This window comes from Scomber japonicus, chromosome 12 (genome assembly GCF_027409825.1).
Source record: "Scomber japonicus isolate fScoJap1 chromosome 12, fScoJap1.pri, whole genome shotgun sequence".
Classification (NCBI taxonomy): Eukaryota; Metazoa; Chordata; class Actinopteri; order Scombriformes; family Scombridae; genus Scomber; species Scomber japonicus.
Genome location: NC_070589.1, coordinates 25,450,254 through 25,469,508, shown reverse-complemented (window position 1 = coordinate 25,469,508; position 19,255 = coordinate 25,450,254). Strand labels below are relative to the sequence as shown.

At 38.4% G+C, this 19,255-nt stretch overlaps 1 protein-coding gene across 1 annotated transcript in view; it reads left to right on the top strand.

The window, feature by feature from the left end:
• LOC128368593 (collagen alpha-1(XI) chain-like) overlaps positions 1-19,255 on the top strand; it is an 83,334-nt gene that overhangs the window by 38,706 nt on the left and 25,373 nt on the right. The window contains exons 23-41 of the mRNA XM_053329441.1: positions 1,554-1,607; positions 2,529-2,573; positions 2,959-3,012; positions 3,107-3,151; positions 3,968-4,021; positions 4,116-4,160; positions 5,064-5,117; positions 5,221-5,328; positions 6,744-6,797; positions 9,218-9,271; positions 10,757-10,801; positions 11,114-11,167; positions 11,422-11,466; positions 11,842-11,895; positions 12,046-12,099; positions 13,131-13,184; positions 13,667-13,774; positions 14,553-14,642; positions 17,080-17,133. Of these exons, the coding sequence (XP_053185416.1) occupies positions 1,554-1,607; positions 2,529-2,573; positions 2,959-3,012; positions 3,107-3,151; positions 3,968-4,021; positions 4,116-4,160; positions 5,064-5,117; positions 5,221-5,328; positions 6,744-6,797; positions 9,218-9,271; positions 10,757-10,801; positions 11,114-11,167; positions 11,422-11,466; positions 11,842-11,895; positions 12,046-12,099; positions 13,131-13,184; positions 13,667-13,774; positions 14,553-14,642; positions 17,080-17,133 (1,125 nt within the window). The remainder of the gene's footprint in view (positions 1-1,553; positions 1,608-2,528; positions 2,574-2,958; positions 3,013-3,106; positions 3,152-3,967; positions 4,022-4,115; positions 4,161-5,063; positions 5,118-5,220; positions 5,329-6,743; positions 6,798-9,217; positions 9,272-10,756; positions 10,802-11,113; positions 11,168-11,421; positions 11,467-11,841; positions 11,896-12,045; positions 12,100-13,130; positions 13,185-13,666; positions 13,775-14,552; positions 14,643-17,079; positions 17,134-19,255) is intronic.

The window sequence follows — 19,255 nt, the reverse complement described above, 5'->3', positions numbered from 1 at the left end:
ACTTTCTCCTCCACTCTGTGTTGTGTCTGATTTCCACAGTACTATATTTGGCCTCACAAGCTGTAATAGTATTGCCACATCTCTGCTCCAGTATCATATTGTAAAGCAAATTTGTTTGTTTTAGATTCAGCTTTTCTGTTCTGAAGATCTGAGGCTCAAAATTCTTTGGTTCGCTGTTGGCTGAATCATGGAGAAACTCAGCTGAAGTTTGTGTGTCAGGATGCAGCTGTACTGTTGCGCCAGTGTTTGCCTTCTTCTTCTCTACTCTCGGTTGTGTCTGATCCCACAACACCATATTCAGCCTCATATCATGACACTAGTTTTTCTCCAAATATGCTGATAGTTTAAAGTATTTACAAGTATGATATTTTTGTGTCTGATTTGGTAGACAGTTTTGGGAGACCCACCTTTGACCATCCTTGTAGTTCTACCTTGCCCCCAACTACACCACTATAAACATCAAATGATTGTATTGGTGATTGAAGAATAACAAGTTTTTCAGCTGCACCCCAGAGACAGAGACAACATCGGCAACAATGGCAGGCATTTTTACACTATATCCCTAATATGGACAGCTAGACATAAGGCTGGAAATCTGAAAAATGGTCCTTTAAGTATCCACAATAGTTGAGGTTTGTGAACCCTATTGTGCTCATACAAGCCTTTAACCTATGGATGTTTTTTAAGATATCTTTAAGGAGTGAAGAACCCAAATGTGTTTATTGACTTCATTTGATCCTTAGATGAATGCCCAGCTTTGCATTTTGTACTCAGGGCTTTGCTAACAATCCCAGGCCAGACAACCCAAAATGCTGTGAATCAGGCATTTATTTTGTGTTTGTTGTAACAGCTGGAGCAGACTCCTTCCCAGAGGTCTTGTCTGTTTTTGTATGAGTTTGGTTTGTGACACACTAAATCTCAGCAGGATACAAAACAACCCACCATTCCTGTTAGCTTTATGTCTTAATCCATACCCAGATGGGTCTGTAGCCCCACAGAGCGTATTTAGAGAAAGCTCTATTTTATAGCCAAACTTTGACTAGTTACCAGATTGTAGGATGATTGAAACTAAAGATAACTTTTAATAATTCAGTACCAGAAAACTGACATTTCTGCTTCGTTAGTCAGTGTATCACATTTCTCCCCAACTTTTGCACCTAATTGTTTCACATTCTTGACACATGTGGGATATAATTACTTTTACCAATTTATTGAACAGTCCAGGTCACCCAAAGCTCAGCATTTTACCTCGCCCAGTGCCACTCTTTTAATGTTTAATTTGTTTAAAAATAATTCTTAACATCTTTTCCATTGGAACAAAAGAAAAGTTGCACCTAATTGCTTTGTAAGTTTTGCCATTTATTGCCATTTTAAATGAATTAAATGTGTTTTTTAATGTATTCGTTAAAATGTATCAGGTTTCTTTGGCAGTGTTGTTTGTTATTGTTTTCAGGGTACATATTAAATTATTACTACAGAATGAATAGAAAGGAATCAAATGCAGCAACTGGAAATATTAATTGCATCATCTTCTTTTTCTTTGTTATGTACAGGGTCCATCAGGAGAGCCAGGGCCTCCTGGGCAACAGGGTATGCCTGGCCCACATGTGAGTTTCTTTCCTTTCTTTCTCTCTGTCTGTCTCTGTGTAACAAGCCCCTGTTTTCTAACCGTGTCTGATCCCTGTGTTTCTGTTTCTCTGTCTCAAATTCTGCTCTTTTGCTATTTCTTCATCTTTCTTCTTCTTTTTTCTCCCTGTTTCAATCTGTCCTTTTCATGCTCCATCATCCTTTCCAAAGAGCACTTCAAACTTGGATAATGTTGACAAAGAAAAACTTCCTTTCTGTTCTGCTGGGATGAGACACATTGTATGCATTTGATAGTGTTTAACCTGATTATATTGTCCAGTTGGTGGCACAGTAAAAAATATTCCATTTTGATGTCATTTTTAATACAAAACAGTACACCCAATTTTGTAGCCAGGGCTAAATGACCACTGCCAGGTAAGATTTTCAGTACTGCTGACGCTCACAGCCTGGACAGGATGGCGTCATTCCCCTGGAAAGTATTAGTAGGAACCTATCCTGATGGTATACAGGTTGAATAAATAACTTGTTCATTTTAGTTATACCTGGCTAGAGACAAATTAATGCCTTGGCACGTAGAAAAATACCACAGTATGCTTTTTTTAACCTTTTTTTTTTTTTTTTAATCTTTTATTCCTCATAAGATGAAAGCTCAAAAAAATGTGTGACTGAATGAACTAATCTAAGCAATCAGTGTGAAGTGGCTATGCTATAATAATAATGGCTAGAATTGTAGAGGGGATAAGGTGAAGATATTACGAAATAAGCAAATCACTAATACAGCACACCACAAAAATTAGATGTAGACCTTCCCAAATTGATTTAACAGGAGCTCTTTTCTCCCTAATGTACCATTTAATGTCATATGAATATCTTGTGGAAAAAGTCCTGAACTAAATTTGGCTGACTGTTCTAATAAGAGACCTATCTCTATTGTCTTTCAGGGTCTTGTTGGTCCTCAAGGTCCAATCGGGCCTCCTGGTGAAAAAGTAAGTATGGAGGAAACACAGTCACCTCTTGAGTGCTCCCACACACCACTCTGCTACCCCGATAAGTGAATGTTTCAGTGAAGACCTCATAAGTGATTCTGCAGATACACTGCTGTCTAAGCTATATGTAAGCCTTTACTAGCCCGTCTGCATGGCAATGAAGCCAAGGGATGGACACACATGGTCATAAACACACACATCAAATACATAATCTATGACTGTGCCTGCATAAACACTTAGTCTATCCCAATGAAAGAATTCCATTTAAGATTTTGTGAATAGTTCGTAATATTTAAAGCAGATGAACTTTTGGCAATCTTATTATGTCCATGTATGTATCTATCAATCTACATATACCTGTTTAACTATTGTTATCTTTGTGTAGGGACCTCATGGTAAACAAGGTTTGGCTGGCCTCTCTGGTGCTGATGGGCCTCCTGTAAGTAACATACCTTTTAAATTTCATGTCAATCGGTCAAAATGGCAATATAATCAGCTGTTTATAAACTGAATCTCTCTGACTGATTTTATAGGGTCACCCAGGCAAAGAAGGTCCTGCAGGCGAGAAAGGAGCAGCTGTAAGTATCATGTTGTATGTTAATTATCTTGGATTTTGAAGTGAAGCATCCAATAATAGAAGTTGTCAAATATTCAAATTGCATTAATTATTATGCACAAGGAAAAGGTTGGGTCAGGTCAGGCGCTTTTTGTAAATAAGTTAATTTAGGATCTGTTTAGTCTCCTTAGTGTGCCAAAAGGGTGAGGTTTGATATAAACACACAATTTAGATATCATCAGGTAAATTGTCTAAACAATGGTTGGCATACACATTCTTTTAAGTCACTATGTTATCCTCTGTGTAAAGCTACAATGATCTGGCACCGATATAGATATAAATGTAAAGTATTTGGAAATTACTGTTTTTATAGTCAGTATAGACTTTTTAAATATTGGCTTGTGTGCAGTGCAGACAATTTATAGCAGTTAGTTTATTTTCAGACATGGTAATTGTGAAGTTAATAGATACTTGAGTAGAATTATTGCAATTAGACAATTATTTGTTTTAGACCCTAACTAACCCAATTTAGCTGCAAAGATTTTTAAGTAATTTAGTTTGTTAAAAAAATAATGGATAGATTCAAGTAGAGTGGGTTTTGAGTTGGCTTGTTTATTTACTACTATATTGCATTCGTCCAGTATTTGATCTGATTTTGTTTTTCTTGTCTTGTCTTATCCCTGTTTCCAATATGTCCTTGAGGGGTCATTGTGGAATGAAATTAATTGGAAATCAATGGAAATATCTCCAAAGAATATTATCTAATACAGCGGAAATGCTGTTAAGACCGATGCATAGTCACTTCAACAATCACATGATGAAACTTTCTTTTTTTTAGGGTCCCTCTGGTCCTATGGGATCCATCGGCTACCCTGGGCCCCGTGGTGTTAAAGTGAGCACTATCTTAGTCATGCAGCACAATACTGCTATAATAAATTTCCATTTTCCCTGAATTTCATCCTGACTTTATTCTCCACTCTTTCCAGGGTGCTGAGGGAATCAGAGGCCTTAAAGGTGGCAAAGGAGAAAAGGTAAACACCTTTCCAGTCTACTCCTCTTCCTCAACATGGTTGACAGATGTCAATTTCTCTAAAAATGGACTATCAGAGTTGTAATTCCTTCTCAAATGAGGTTTCTTTTGAATCCACAAAGTGGAAAAACTATTAAAGGCCCATCAGTTTGGCAGTTAAGTCCTCATGCCACTGAGCTGTAATGGAGTATGGAACATTAAACTAGAATGAGGCTGTTTGTGGGGCAATTTCAGTGGGGACTGATCTGTTGCCATTGTCGTTTTGGATTGCTGAGCTTTCCTGTTGGTACTTCAGTACCACTGAATAGATTTTCCACTCAACTGCCAAGAAACAGGGATTACCTGAAAATACTGATCATGTTAAAACTACTTTGTTACTTATGTCTTAAAAGAAATCCTGTACGAAAAGTATCCACTAATCCTAAGGTTGCATGTTAGGATATATGCTGATCACAATTCATTCTATAAATGACCAAGATATAGTAAAATAAGTCAGAAAATTGGCATAAGCGTGTATAAGTGTGTAGAGAACACAGTAGTCATAAACCTTGCAGGACCTTGGGAAAGATTGCAAACTGCATTCTGGATTTGAACCACCAGATGTCAGTAGACCAACACACAAAGAAAGACAGACAGCAACCTAACTTCAAAACTGCTTTTGTCAAAGTTTCATTTAAGTGGCCACTAGGTGGCAATATTAATATTTCCTGAGGATCCTTTAAACTTCAGCCAACAGTGAAACTGCCATGCTAAACTTTCACTATGATTTTGTTATATACATGATCAATCCGTATTTCTGCTTGCTTTTTGCTATTTAAAATACTTCAGATGTGAACTATTTTACTGGAAGTTCTGTCCCTGTGATACTGGATAAAACCTTTTTTTAAATCTTTGTCATCTTCAGGGAGAGGATGGATTCCCTGGCTTTAAAGGTGACATGGGTCTAAAGGGTGACAAGGTGAGTCATCATCTTGAAAGAGAATACTGATATATGCAGCTGCAGAAAGTGTTAGGGTAGTAAATAAAACAACACGGGTTTCATCTGTTTACTTTGCATCTAGGGTGAGGTTGGAGTACTGGGAGTCAGAGGAGAGGACGGCCCTGAGGGCCCCAAGGGCAAGTCTGGACCCAACGGAGAATCTGGTCCCATGGGATCAGCTGGGGAGAAGGTAAATAATCAATATCACCAAAAATTGTAAGAAGTGGATTCTACTTTTGATAAATGTGTTCTTTTGTCTTACTCAAGTTCAAGTTTAATTGTGTATACAATAGAATCATTTCATGAAGATACAATTTTACTTTGCATTGATTAAAGGTTAAACACATATAAATACACATATATAAATAGATGCAGGAATACAATGGCTGATTCAGTGCTCTGGTTGGATTAAAAACCAGACCAGGAGCAAGGCTGCTCTTTAAGAGAGGTCCAATTGCAGATGTCTTTAATGAAATGAACTGGAAAGACACAGGCCTGTAGTTTTGTAGCTGTCCTGATCATCTTGAAGTTTAGATTTTCTCCACATCCTCTCAACTCTACAACAGTCCAATTTTAAATTGGCTTATGTTGCCAACATTTCTGCACAGTGCTTTGATCTCTGAGTATGTTGGTTCACAGCACTGCTGTAGTATTTATACTCTGACAAATTAGCATTAAAGGTTACAACAAGACCTTTGCAGTTCAAATTAAACGGTGGAGATATAACTGACCTCTCTGAATAGAAATGATGAATGCTTCAGTCGAATTTTAATTTGATATTTTGATATCTTGTTTTTGTGTTAGACAGATAACCTTGGATCAACATTTTTTGTGGCAACAATTAGCTTGCATTGTAAAAATATAGTAATGGTCCAATAAGAAAATGTTTAATATTAGTGATTATACATATGACTGGCTGCAAAAGATTATAAATCTTGTCACATGGGAGACTTAAGAATTATTACTAGCAGATCTAAAGTTGGTTATTTCATGCATTTTAGTGAAACTGAAATCATAATTTGAAACACAGTTGAAGTAATCTCACCTGCTGTGCGTGCAGCCTGTCATCATTAAAGTCCATTTTAATACATTTATTGCTGTATCATTAACACATTTCACATTTTGCTGACATCTTCATCCTGAGTTGCTTACAATGAGTGCAACAGTCAAAGTACAAATTTAAAAAATCGGAATTGTTGTATTATAAGAAATTAAAAGGTAATCAGGTAATGATGTTTGACCTGATATGCCACAGAAAGGTGTCTTAATATGTCCATGAATGTATCTATCTACATATATCTGTAGCACAGTAGACAGTTACATCAGATTGAGTGTACTTCTTAATGACCATACACCATGCAAAACAACCGAAATGGATCAAAGTGAATTCACATGTCTCTGTGAATAAAAAAAGTCTCTGCACAGATGATCTCATATTCATTAACATGGTATTACAATATATCCCAAACCAGAAGTCAAACTTTATGGTTATAACTTTATTGCTTTTTTGCAGTGCTGTGAATTTTACTGCAGTCTCACACACAGTCTCTGGTGACACAATGAGAATTCAACATCTTTGTTATGTTTTTCTTTTCTCCTTTTTAGGGAAAACTTGGAGTCCCTGGATTGCCTGGATACCCTGGAAGACAAGGTCCCAAGGTATTTGATGAGTGTAATAATGTACTCTTCTGATCAATACATAACCCCACTGTGGGTGTTCAGGTCAAGGGTAAATCAGCAGAGGAGAAGTTTGCCCACACAGTTTGCCCAGTCTATTTGTTTGCTTACTACACTGCCTTATCATTATGCATTACATTATCTGCATGTGTGTACATACAGTATTTGAATATTAACTGTATATTTGTAATGATTTTCTCAGTGTCTTCATGACCTTCTATCCACGTCTGTCTGTCTAATGATTTGCTGACTAACACTTGCACCAACAAACACAAACCCAAGCAGACTTTGACTGTACTCACACCACAACTCTTATAGGACACCTAAGTGGCATGGTCACCTACTGGAGTCATCAGCTGTCCTTACTCCTTAAAGTCAGCCGCTTCTAGTCAGCATCTAACATTCACACATTCCTTGCACTGTAGAGCTGACCACTGTGCCACAGCTCCACTATCAAGATGTGCTGCTGCAGCTGGTTCCACTCTGCTGCTGTCAGCACTGACAGCTTGGCACTGATATGATGGGTCAGATACACCTACTCTCACAACATCCCGATAGGCAACTCTCCTGCTCTGTCTGGTAATGTCAGCAGGATCTTAGCTGAGCATGGCCCACAAATTAATAAGCGACCTGCACAAATTACACAAGTCGGAGAGACACAAATTAAATGAGATGAGAGTCACAATTCCAATCTGTTTATCCCAGTAATTTGTAAGCAACTCTTTCACAGTGAATTAACTGGGGATTCTTTTGAATAAAACTTGTCACAAGTGCAATCAGTGTCATAAATGTGTAGTTATAGCAAAAACAAGAATACTCTTTTGCTTATACCGATACATAATTTTAAGGCTGCCCACAGACATTCCCAGTGGAGTCCAGAATCAAACCATTTTTAGACTCTATATGCTTCAAAAAGCATTTTTTTGGAAAGACAATAAAGACATCCTGACTTTGGTGTTGTATAAACAGTGCCACAGTTTCCTTTGAATTGTCTGTATTGGAAGAGTTTTTTCCTCTTAAAAAAAGCTGAGGATATCCGACATTCAAAATACATAACACCCACTCTAAGTTCAAACAAAGTATAACGCCATCCATGGTAACATATATTGAGGATTATTTCATGTATCAAATTCTATATAATTTTAAAGATGTTGTATTTATATTTGATACAAACTTAATATACCTTTTTTTCTGAAATGGATTCACTGATCAACTGATTTTTACTGTGTGTTAAAGTATTTGAAATATAATTTTAAAAAGCCCATTATCACATTTGTACAGTGCCATTAATGTTATAAAATGTCACACAGTTTTCAGAAGTAGGTTCAGTGTCAAAGTCCTGGCCTGTTTGCAACTGTTATCCCCCTTCGATCAGCCTGTATATGAGTCTCCACTGCCTGTGTTTTTGGCTGCTGCACCCCATCATTCTCTGTTAACAGCTTTCCCACACTGTTAATTCTGGATGCCATTTGCAAAAGCTTCAGTGGACTGTCTTATCTCTGTGGTGCAAGTCAGGCTTGTCCAGTACCAGCTCTCCTTTCAGTTTACCATAACTGCACCTCTGTGAAAAACAAATTAAGCAGCATAGATCTTCCTTCCTGCTGTCTCCACAATGTTGGGCTGTTTACCTCTTGCAATTCTGCCCACGCTGCCTTGTTGTGGTGCCCTTGCTTATACTGCACAGTATTATCCACACTATACATATGCATGTGGACAGTAATGAGCACTATAGATGTGCATTGCATCACAGAGTGTTTTAAACACCCAAACATGCACATGACCTTGCTGCGTGTCTGAGACAAATAAATGTTTAACTGAAATTGTTTAAATATATATTTATCCTACCTAATTCTCCATAAAGTGAGGCTGTATTGGTAAGCTGCTTGGTGCTTTTTTCATCCAACAGTGATTGCCCTTCTAGTATTTGTTTGACTGGCACCATCACCACTATCAGAGGGCACAGCCTGAGAAAGCCCAATAACTAAATTGCTGATGGTTATCAAAGGGGATCTGCTGTTTCCTCTTCCTTTGTTTTTATTTGCTCCCACTACCTTGTTTTATCTTCCTATTTTGCTTCTTAACTGTGCTAACAATATAACAGCACCTCTGTGTGTCCATTGTCAGAAAGTCTCTTAAGTGGTGAGGAGGAGGAGACTTTCCCTTTAGGCTCCTTTGATGCTCATTTATTTATGTAGATCCAAAAAATTATAATCTGTTGCCCTATGATAACAATCTGCTGGATAGTGTGGAATTTTTTTCTATGTTGAAGAAATTCACAGTTTCTACATTAATTACTAATTGTTAGTGGACAGAAACTATGGTTTTATTTGAAACCCTCCAACTCTATTCTGTCCCATCCCTGCCTCTCTCTATCTCACACTTTCTTTTCACTTACCTTGCAGGGCTCCAATGGCTTCAATGGATTCCCTGGGGCGAATGGCGAGAAAGGAACAAGGGTGAGCTACAAACTTCATTATTCTACCTCCTATTAAAGACATTACACTCAGTCACTGAGGGCTTTGACTGTTGAAATTTTAGAGTACTTCAATACAGGATGGTCAGAGGATGGCCAGTGTGTGTCTTAGATAGCCAACAAGTCTATAGTAGCAGTCACACAATGTTACTAAGATGATGCTGGTTTGAGTGTCACTGGAAATCTAAAAAAAAAAAAAAAAAAAGCTATTAAGTTTCAGTTTAAAATTCATGTCAATCATTTGTAAAATAGCCTACAGAGAATGTGAATCATATCATGTACTGTACTGTGAAAGTACACGCTTCAGGAATCAACTGTGTCAGCATTAAAGTTGGCTCATAAATAATTGACTTCAGTTGTAGAAGATGTGTATCCTTGTTTTTCTAACAAACTTGTGTATGGGAATACACTAGAAAATAACACCTACATCTGATTGTTGTACATTGTCATTTCCAAACCACGGGTATTGATATGCTGCTGTAAAAAGCTTCCACTCTCCTGGGAAAGGCTTTGGAGCCTGACTGCAGGGATTGTTCCAATTTGGCCACAAGAGCATTACTGTGGTTGGGCATTTGATATTAGGCAATAAGCTCTGACATTCCAGTTCATCCCAAAGGTGTTGGGTGGGATGAGTTCAGAGCTCTGTTCAGGCCAGTCAAATTCTTAAACACCAAACTCAGAAAACCACCTGTTTTTATACCACAGTATCACGTTAAACTGTTGTCACAATGTTGGAAGGGAATCATTGTCCAAAGTATTGAATGCTGTAGCAATAAGTTTTCCTTTAACTGGAATTACAGGGCGAGCCCAAACCATGAAAAACAAACCAAGACAAAAGGACAGAGTTATCCAAATACTTTTGGATTAGGGATATGGTTAGTTGTCCTGGTTTAAAAGGCCATTAGTCATCTCCCTAAATATTATGGCAATTTCAATATCAAGATATTTGGGCAAAAATATTGTGATGTTTGATTTTGTTGATATTGCCCAGCCCTATTTTGGATGTGGTGTAATCACGATTTAGCTCTTGAGGGAGTACTGACATGTATTCAACTGTGTGAACATAACCATAGAGTGAGTCTAGTTAAAAAAATGGTTACAGATAATAGGGTTAGAGGCGAAAGAGGCAATGGTAGGGAGGGTTATTGAGGAGACAAGCTTGTCTCCGCTCTCAGACAGACATTGAGAGGCAGACACCCCTGGCCACGGTGTGCTAGGACTGACAGGTAATTCAAGCTGTCAAGTGCCTTTGGGTAACCACTTACCACAGCAATTTGATTATTTATTTTTGTCCAAAGATGTTCAGATGGTTCTATTTTATCCCCGTCTCAAAGCCCTTCAGTATGTGTGATTGTTTGAGTGTATTTGTTATAATTGAATTGCTGAAGCTTAACCCTGTGGAAAGTTATGAAAAAAGAACTTACTGATGATTTTTCCATTAATCAAAGATTTTGTTTTTCTTTCTTAGGGAATCGCTGGCAAACCTGGTCCTAGAGGGCAACGTGGCCCAACGGTAGGCAATTCAGCTGTCTGCTTACTCAGCCCGAGCCCTATACATAAATGATTTATTGTGTTCAAATGAAATACCTCTCCTTTGTGTGTTTGTGTATGGGCTTATTTTCTTGTCTGTTGATGGGGATATGCACTGGATGGGGAATTGTAGAGTTGGGCAGGGAAGACACCAGACATTACCTGCCCTTTATATTTCTGTCTTGTGGTTTTACTTACTACTTTTTATTACATTTTCAAATATGGAACAAAATAGTGAAAAAATGAATTAATTTTCCTCATGAATACTACATTGCTTTGCATATCTTGAATATAGGGTCCACGTGGTGGGCGTGGCGCTAGAGGACCAACAGGAAAACCAGGCGCAAAGGTGAGAGCCAAGTCCATTTTTGACTTTTAGAATTTTTGCAGAGTGAACATGAGAAAAGACATTTTGAATAGAATATATACATGCGGTGTAAAATGCTCACATATAGTGTATAAAACATTCTTGAGTTCCAAATCATGTTGCAGTATAAATGTGCACCCTTGCTTATAAGACCCTCATGTCAGTGCTCTACATATATTTTACTCACACCTCCTACTATGACAGTTTTGATAAAGCTGACAATTCTTTCTCCTCAGGGCACCTCAGGCAATGATGGACCCCCCGGCCCACCAGGAGAGAGGGTTAGTATGACATTCTGTTTTGGTCAGTGGCTGTTGCAGCAGTTTGACTATAGTCTATAGAGTATGTTGCATGCCTTGTCCTTCAATAAAATTCAATGTGAATTACAGGCATTTTTTCAGAATTAGATCAAACAGTGTATATTCTCTAGCTGCAGCAAATAACCAATTACAGTTTTTGTTTTGTATACTTTACTCTACATTTGGCTGAAAATATTTGTAGGAAAAATCATTTCTCATTTTTACATTTTACATAAACTGGATTAAAAGATTACATTATAATCCAGTTAAATTCTACCTACCTGTTAAAGTTTTTTTGTGTTTGTCATCTACTTTTCTCTCACTTCATTCATTACATTCATTTTCTTTTCATTAAAGGGACCTCAAGGACCACAGGGACCTGTCGGCTTCCCGGGACCCAAAGGACCCAATGTAAGTAACTGCTGTCTGACTGCAAATGGTGTAACCACCTTCCCTAACAAGCCCATGTTGAGACTTTTCACATAAGCTTTTTTTAAATATTAATATGCTGTTATGGCCTGATGTCTTTTTTTTACGAACTCTCTACCTGTTCACCCTCAGGGCCCACCAGGAAAAGATGGGCTGCCTGGTCATCCAGGACAGAGGGGAGAGACGGTGAGTGGGTAGTTCCGTTCATGAATACGTTGTGTCGTGCCATTTGACCCTGAACATCATGCTTCATCGCCCACTCACTCCCCACTCAGTCTTTCAACCTTTCAGATAGGTTATAAAAAAAATAAAATCAACCGAACTGAAATAGCAGTTGGGTGCTTATGATGGAAGGGAAAGCAACAGAAAATGTAATATGGACATTGCAATACAGCATAGCTGAGTTAGTACATCATCACAAATGTTAATGGTCATGTATGTCAACCAAACTTTTTATAGATTAGTTGATGGGGCCACCAGTCATAAGGACCTTTGATGGCATTCACTTCAATACATTATACAGCATAATAACTTGTTTTAGAAGAGTAGGAGATATTTTGTCATGCACATTTCCAACATTTGCTCCATTCTCAGAGTAAGGAATCCTTATAGTTTGTTCTTTGTTGTAAACATATTTCAGTGACACTCATGCCAAAGTGAATTTAATTAAGCTAAACTCAGATAAGTTATGCAATAAAAAACTTCCACCTGAACAACAAGTAAATTTGGCTAGATTTATTTTTTAAACAAATGTGTTTATAAAACAGGTGAAATTACAGTGCAGTATGAGTTTAACATTTCTGTTCACCAAGTGTGTAATTGTATTGATACAAAGGCAGTTATCTGACTTTTCAAGTAAGGTATTTCTAGAAAAAATCTGACACAAAGGAAACTGCTTTTTTGTAGTGAATTAATCTTTCAAACTTTTCTGGAAGGTTTAGTTTGAGACTAAATGAGGTGTATAGATGTCAATGATTTCCGCATTATAACCAGAGGAAAATAGACTGTTCTACATAACTGAAATTGCTACTATGTTGAAGAAGAGGAAACAACAAAGAGTGGACACTATTTTTTGTCAAGAGATATTGACAACTTACGGTGCAACATAGCTCGTACTGATTTTCTAGACTCTTACACACAGCAAAAGTAGACAGTACTATAATTAATATGTAACCCTCCTTGTGTACAGTCAACAATATCTGTGTTTTCTCCCTCAGGGCTTCCAAGGAAAGACAGGACCTCCAGGACCCGGAGGAGTGGTTGGACCACAGGTAGATGTGCAGTTCACTTTACTATTATGGTTTGCTTCCATCTCTCCAATTGTTCACACATCCTGTGTCTATTGTTGGAGGCTGGAGACTAAAGTCATGAGAGCCTTAAATTGAAGTTTGCACAGATGAATCCTGAAAAACCATACCCATATGCACAGATTGTAATGAAGATGCACTTTTTTCTTTTTTTCTTTTAAAGCTTTTAGAATTTTGATGACTTCAGTGAGATCTCCTGTCTTTAGAAAGTAATGAAGTGTGGGCTGAAAATAAATTATTCCATCTCATTAAGGCTCCCATTCAGTACTGAAAAACAGGAGAAGTCGATAAAAAAGTTTTTGTTAACCAGCACTGTCTCAAATGTGAGGTATCATATAGTGTTATAATCCAAAAGAACCACTACTGTTACAATATTAGGTCTCATTTGAGTCAACTGAATTTTTTATGGTACATTCATCCTAATGTGTCCTTGTTGTCCCTGGCAGGGTCCAACTGGAGAGACAGGACCTAGTGGTGAGCGAGGACATCCAGGCTCTCCTGGTCCACCTGGTGAGCAAGGTTTACCTGGATCTGCTGGAAAAGAAGGTGGAAAGGTAAGCAGGCATTTTTCATAGCTTTTGTATGCTGCAAATTGAAAGTGTACAGGTCATGAATAACAAGCTGCATTATGTAGAATAAGTTCCTAGCCTCTTTGTTTTTCCATAACTTTGAGTTGTGGCTAAAGTAGGATACAATTACATTATAATGAAAGTTTATGTGACGTAATAACATCTTTATGCTGTAAAACAGTGTGTGCTGTTATGTCATGGAATTTAAATGTGAGTTGTTTTTTTCTACTTAGGAGCTCTTTAAGATTTAATGAAGTTTACTTCTGCTGTAACAAAACAGCCCTCTTATTGTTAAAAATGAATGGGTTCAAAAGATTAAATATTGAACATATTTTTGTAGAAGAGTTGAACAGGGGGTCTTGGTTTTGCGGTTTTACACTCTTGATGATGATGATAGTGCTTAGGAAAACTATAGTGATACAGTACACCGGCACACCAATTAAAAACTAGACGTGGTGCCTTTGTTTAATATCTGGTGTTTTCCAGTCTTTATTATTCCTTTGATGATTGTTTGTTAAAAGTTGGCACATTGCTTCTTTTTCACCACTTCTTAATCAATTGCTGCACCCACATAATAGGGTGTAATTTAGGCTTTTATCAAACAGATCAATCACTGTAATTGTTTTTCTTCTCGTTCCTCTGTTGTTTTCACAGATTCAGCTTTGTTCATTGTTTTCACCTAAAGCAATTCTACGTTTAATTATGACCTGATGATATATCAGATGTCACATAAGTGGATGTTATTTTTTGTCTCTTTCTGTAGGGTGATCCAGGTCCCCAGGGTCATGGTGGAAAGCCAGGGCCTCAAGGCTTGAGGGGCTTCAACGGGGCAAGAGGTCTTCCAGGGGCCATGGTAACTAACAGACCACCCACGCATTAACACTCACATGTGCTCATAAAAGTGTGTCATCCCACATCCTGCGCACACACCCTGTTGAATTTAGCTCCAAACCCCAATTACCAGGCTAACTACCTGCTGTTAAACCAAATGTCAGCCTTGGCAGTGGACCCGACTAAAAGGTGTAGAACTGGCTTACCCAGAAGTCATAGAAAGCACTGAGCCAGTTACAATATTAATGTATTTCATCATCATTTATTTCAGCAAGGTTGTGTCCAGCATGCACGGATGGCATCTTTATGTGAACATTTGGACATATTTAGTTAAACAATATTTAGATGTCCAAGTGCTTACATCTGATAAAAACAGTATAGTCAGTCAGATTTTGCAGGAAAGCAGCTATATTGTTTATGTTTCTGAAATATTATACACAGATTTCTGTATATGTCGAGTAATAACCTATATTCTCTTATGATATATTAATCCCATTAAAAGACCAAACACAACAATGAATTAATCCCACTAACAAGTATTGTATGTGTATTATGTAGCTCATATAGCTTGTTCTTTGTGCCATAGACTTCTACATCAGTGAGCCCCACTGTAGCACTGGGTGACATGACATGTCCCTTCATTAATATGGATATGGATACCAGTGGTGGAAGAAGTATTCAGGTCCTTTACTTAAAGCTGCATAGAGAGACGGACTAAAGCATTGTTGGTTTTGGTCTTTTCATGAGATTTCTTGACAGTTAGGAACTTCGTATCCTTGAATTCTGCATTTAGAGCTGCAGTAGTTGCAGATGCTTTTTCTTTATAGGAGTTCCTGTTGTTTTCAATCAGAGAATGAGTCAAAGTCCTGTGATTCTGATTAAAACCCAAACTTTTGGACTACATTACATCACACCAAGGTCTGCTGAGTAACCCAAATTAATTCTCAAAAGACGTTGGCGTGGGTGAGAATGAGTTCAAGGTTAGAGGCTGACTGAGGATCAGCTCATGGGACTGTGGTTGAAGCTCATTTCAAGGCTGACCATTAAGAGAGCACACGACAGCACAGCTTAGACTCATTACCACCGTTATGTTTGTCTCATGTGTGTAGATGGATGGCTTTTACTTCATAACAGCAGCACACACACCGGACACGCACACACACACACACACACACACACACACACACACACACACACACCTACAGTACTGTACACACACACACACACACACACACGGTACACAAACAAACAGCCTCCTGTACTAAAGTAATCCTTTCCAATCACACATAGACACTGACACAAACATACGTGTATGTGTAAACCCTTTGTATAAGCAAGAACATAAAAGTTAATGTCATTCTGTTTGCTGAGAGAGCGCAGGCACACAGATGGACACGGTGTGCAAGCAAATACACACATGTTTTTTGGAAGGTGTTTTTTGGATAGGTATGCTCTCATAGAGAAAACCATACCTGCATGCACACACACACATTCTTCTCTCATGTTGTCAGTCTTGAGTAAAGGCACAGTAACTATATACGAGCCAATAAATATCTTTTTGTGTGTCCGGTAAGAATGATCCTTCCAGCCTTGTATATGCACCATGGTAAAATGTGGAGGCTGGGGAGGTGGAGAGCCTGCTTGGCAGCTTCTGCAACCCCCTGGCTCTGTCAGAGCCTGTAAATTAGTTATTATAATGAAAGTCTTTACTGCCTCTGGTGAACTGTGTTTTCCATATGCAATCTCAGCCTCTCCTGGTGCTATGATTCAGCACAGGCATTGCCATTCAAGGGCCAGGATCTCGAAAAAGATGACAGGTGTCCAAAGATAGATGAACTATACCTAAAGTTGTGACCTTGTCATTCCTTTACTTTTTCATTTCAATTGAAGATCATTTAATGGCTCCTTTTGCATTAATAATATAAATATGCTTACATAAGAAGTTAATCATAATTTATTAAGCAATAGCCAATATTTCTCTGGTGGAGCTGAACTGCAGCCAAAGTAAATGTTTTGGTATATTGCTCCTTCATGAATGAGTATTTCTGTGCACCATCCATCACTATCAGTTCTTTTCTGAGCTTAGTGATTTTAAACAAATCCCACCACTGAAATCCCACCCATGCACCTACCCATGCATCTGGGGCAGATGCAATACACATTAAGTTTTACTTGAGTGTCAAAACAAAGAAGTGGACCACCTTACATCATTACTAAGCAGATATTAGCACTGCTTAATAGAATAATGTATATGCATCACATTTTGCCCAAATTGCTTATTACTGTTTGCCTTTCTTTTCCAAGCCTTCTCATACACAGGTATACACACATCAACACACACATATGCACACACAGTAACATTTAAAGACCCATTTGACAGCTGTGATTACTTCTCTTTGAATGGCATTGAGCGGCAGCCCACAGTGAACAAGATCTAACCCTTTCCTCTCTGTTTTCAGGGTCCAGCTGGCTTAAAGGGAGGAGAAGGGCCTCAGGGTCCCCCTGGCCCTATCGTAAGTAGCCCGTTACTATGGTTACACCATCTCTCCTGCCATAGAGATTGCAGTGAAAAGTGACTTGTGCTTTTGGAGAATGGAGTTTCACATGCTGTGCGCAGCTCCACTCTCCAGTCATTCAGCAGCACACACAATGCAAACTGCAGTGAAGAGGATGGTAGAGAAGTATAACTCAAGATTTTATTCAGTATAGGTTTATTATGAATGGATATAAAATATGACGTAAAGAATAATGTCTTGTTAACCTATGCAACCCCATTTATTAATTAAGATTGGTTGGCTACTTCTTTTTTTTCCTTTTGTTTTGTTTGGATTTATGTTTCCATGTGTGAAGAAGCCAATATGCAGATTTATGATCACACAAGTATTTTTTCTAAATGAAAATCCCCTCTTACACTGAGATGTATTGTTTGTGGTGTTGTTTTACTGTTATATTGCTCAGCAGAAGATTAATATTTCAATTTTATAATGATGCTTAAAATAAGGGACTTATGAATGTGTGTACCAGTGTTTGAAAAAGCAATATGTAGTTTGATTTATATTGTTTTTAGAACAGCCTAGGGGTATTCTTAGGTATGAAATTAACAAGAGAGCTGAAAAACATTGTTTGAAGCATGGTTTAATCATTGCTTAATTGCCTAATTGAACAGCAACTACTTTCACCACAGTAACAAAATTAGTCTCAGATGTTTTCCACTCACATTTAGTGGGAACTGGTGTTGCAGTGAAGGAAGAAGTTTGTAACTTGTTTTCACTCTTTAAAAGAAAAAAGCATGACCACCACATGTAAGGAAACTTTTTTGATAATTGATATCACATGTAATACTTTTTGGATGTTTTTCTCAGATTATGGGTGTGATTATAGGTACTTATGTTGCATCTCCTGCATCACTAATTCACCTTAACCACTCCAAAGGGCATCCTCTTCAATATTATAGCCGCATTCAAATACTGTACTGTGTCAAATCGACTTACTCTGAGATGGTTTGGGGCCCTAAAAGGGAGCAGGAGTGGCAGGATAATCCATAAATAAGTGGAGCAATTTTTTCTTCCCTTTGTCTCTGAGCCCCTCAGTTAGCAATATATGCAATGAAAAGCCCCAGGAGCTCCAGCGGTGAATCTGTACAGAAAGCTGACTGACAGGCAGCTTTGAACTGTCTGACATTTTGTTCAAGCGTTAAACGCGGGCTCCCGATAATTGCCCCTGCTCACCAGCGACAGAGCAACACCAGATTAGATGACAGCGGATATGCAGAGCACGGATGAAAAGATGATGAAAGCAAGAAGAGGGGCATTCTCTGAATGAGTGAAACCATTTCCACAGCGAAATGAGATAGTTTTCTTAAATTGGCTTGAAAGTGAGTCATTGGCTGAAAACATGTGATAGACTGTTTTGGTAGTGTTTGAAAAACTACTTAAAAAAGAGGCCAGTGAGCAATGCCCACGCACACAAGAGATCTGATATTTTCCTCTATTGATTTTCTGCCAGAGATTGAGCTGCTGTTGTGCGGTGGGAAAGTCTGTGAGTGCTGCATGTGTGTGTTGCTATTTCATGTGTGTGTTTGAAAGAGGCAAACCAAAAAGAAGAGCACAGAGAAGAAAAAACAAAAAAAACAGAAAGGATGAATGCGACAAGTTGAGTCACAAACTTTGGATGTGTGTCTGCATGTTTTTGTGTTGAAGTTTTGATTTCTAGCCAAAGAATTGTATGTGGGAGAAAAGCACGGATGAAATGAGAGGGAGGGAAACAGAGAGAAAGAATGTGTTATGAGTCAAAGAAACGTGTGTGTGTGTGTGTGTGTGTGTGTGTGTGTGTGTGTGTGTGTGTGTGTGTGTGTGTGAGTGTCCTGGCGGGCAGGTTGGCAGGCTGGGGATGACAGTTTGGAGCTGTGTGTGTCACAGGCAATGTCTGTCATGAAATGGGCCAGGCATATGAGTGCCAGGTGGCAGCTCACATCAGCAGCTGAATCCGTGTGTGTGTGTGCGTGTGTGTGTGTGTGTGTGTGTGTGTGTGTGTGTGTGTGTATCAGGGTGAATCTTTGGCTTGTACAAATGCATGTGCTTTATTTGAAAGAAGCTGGAGACCTTCCCTGGTTAGGAGAGGGAGGATGCTCTAATG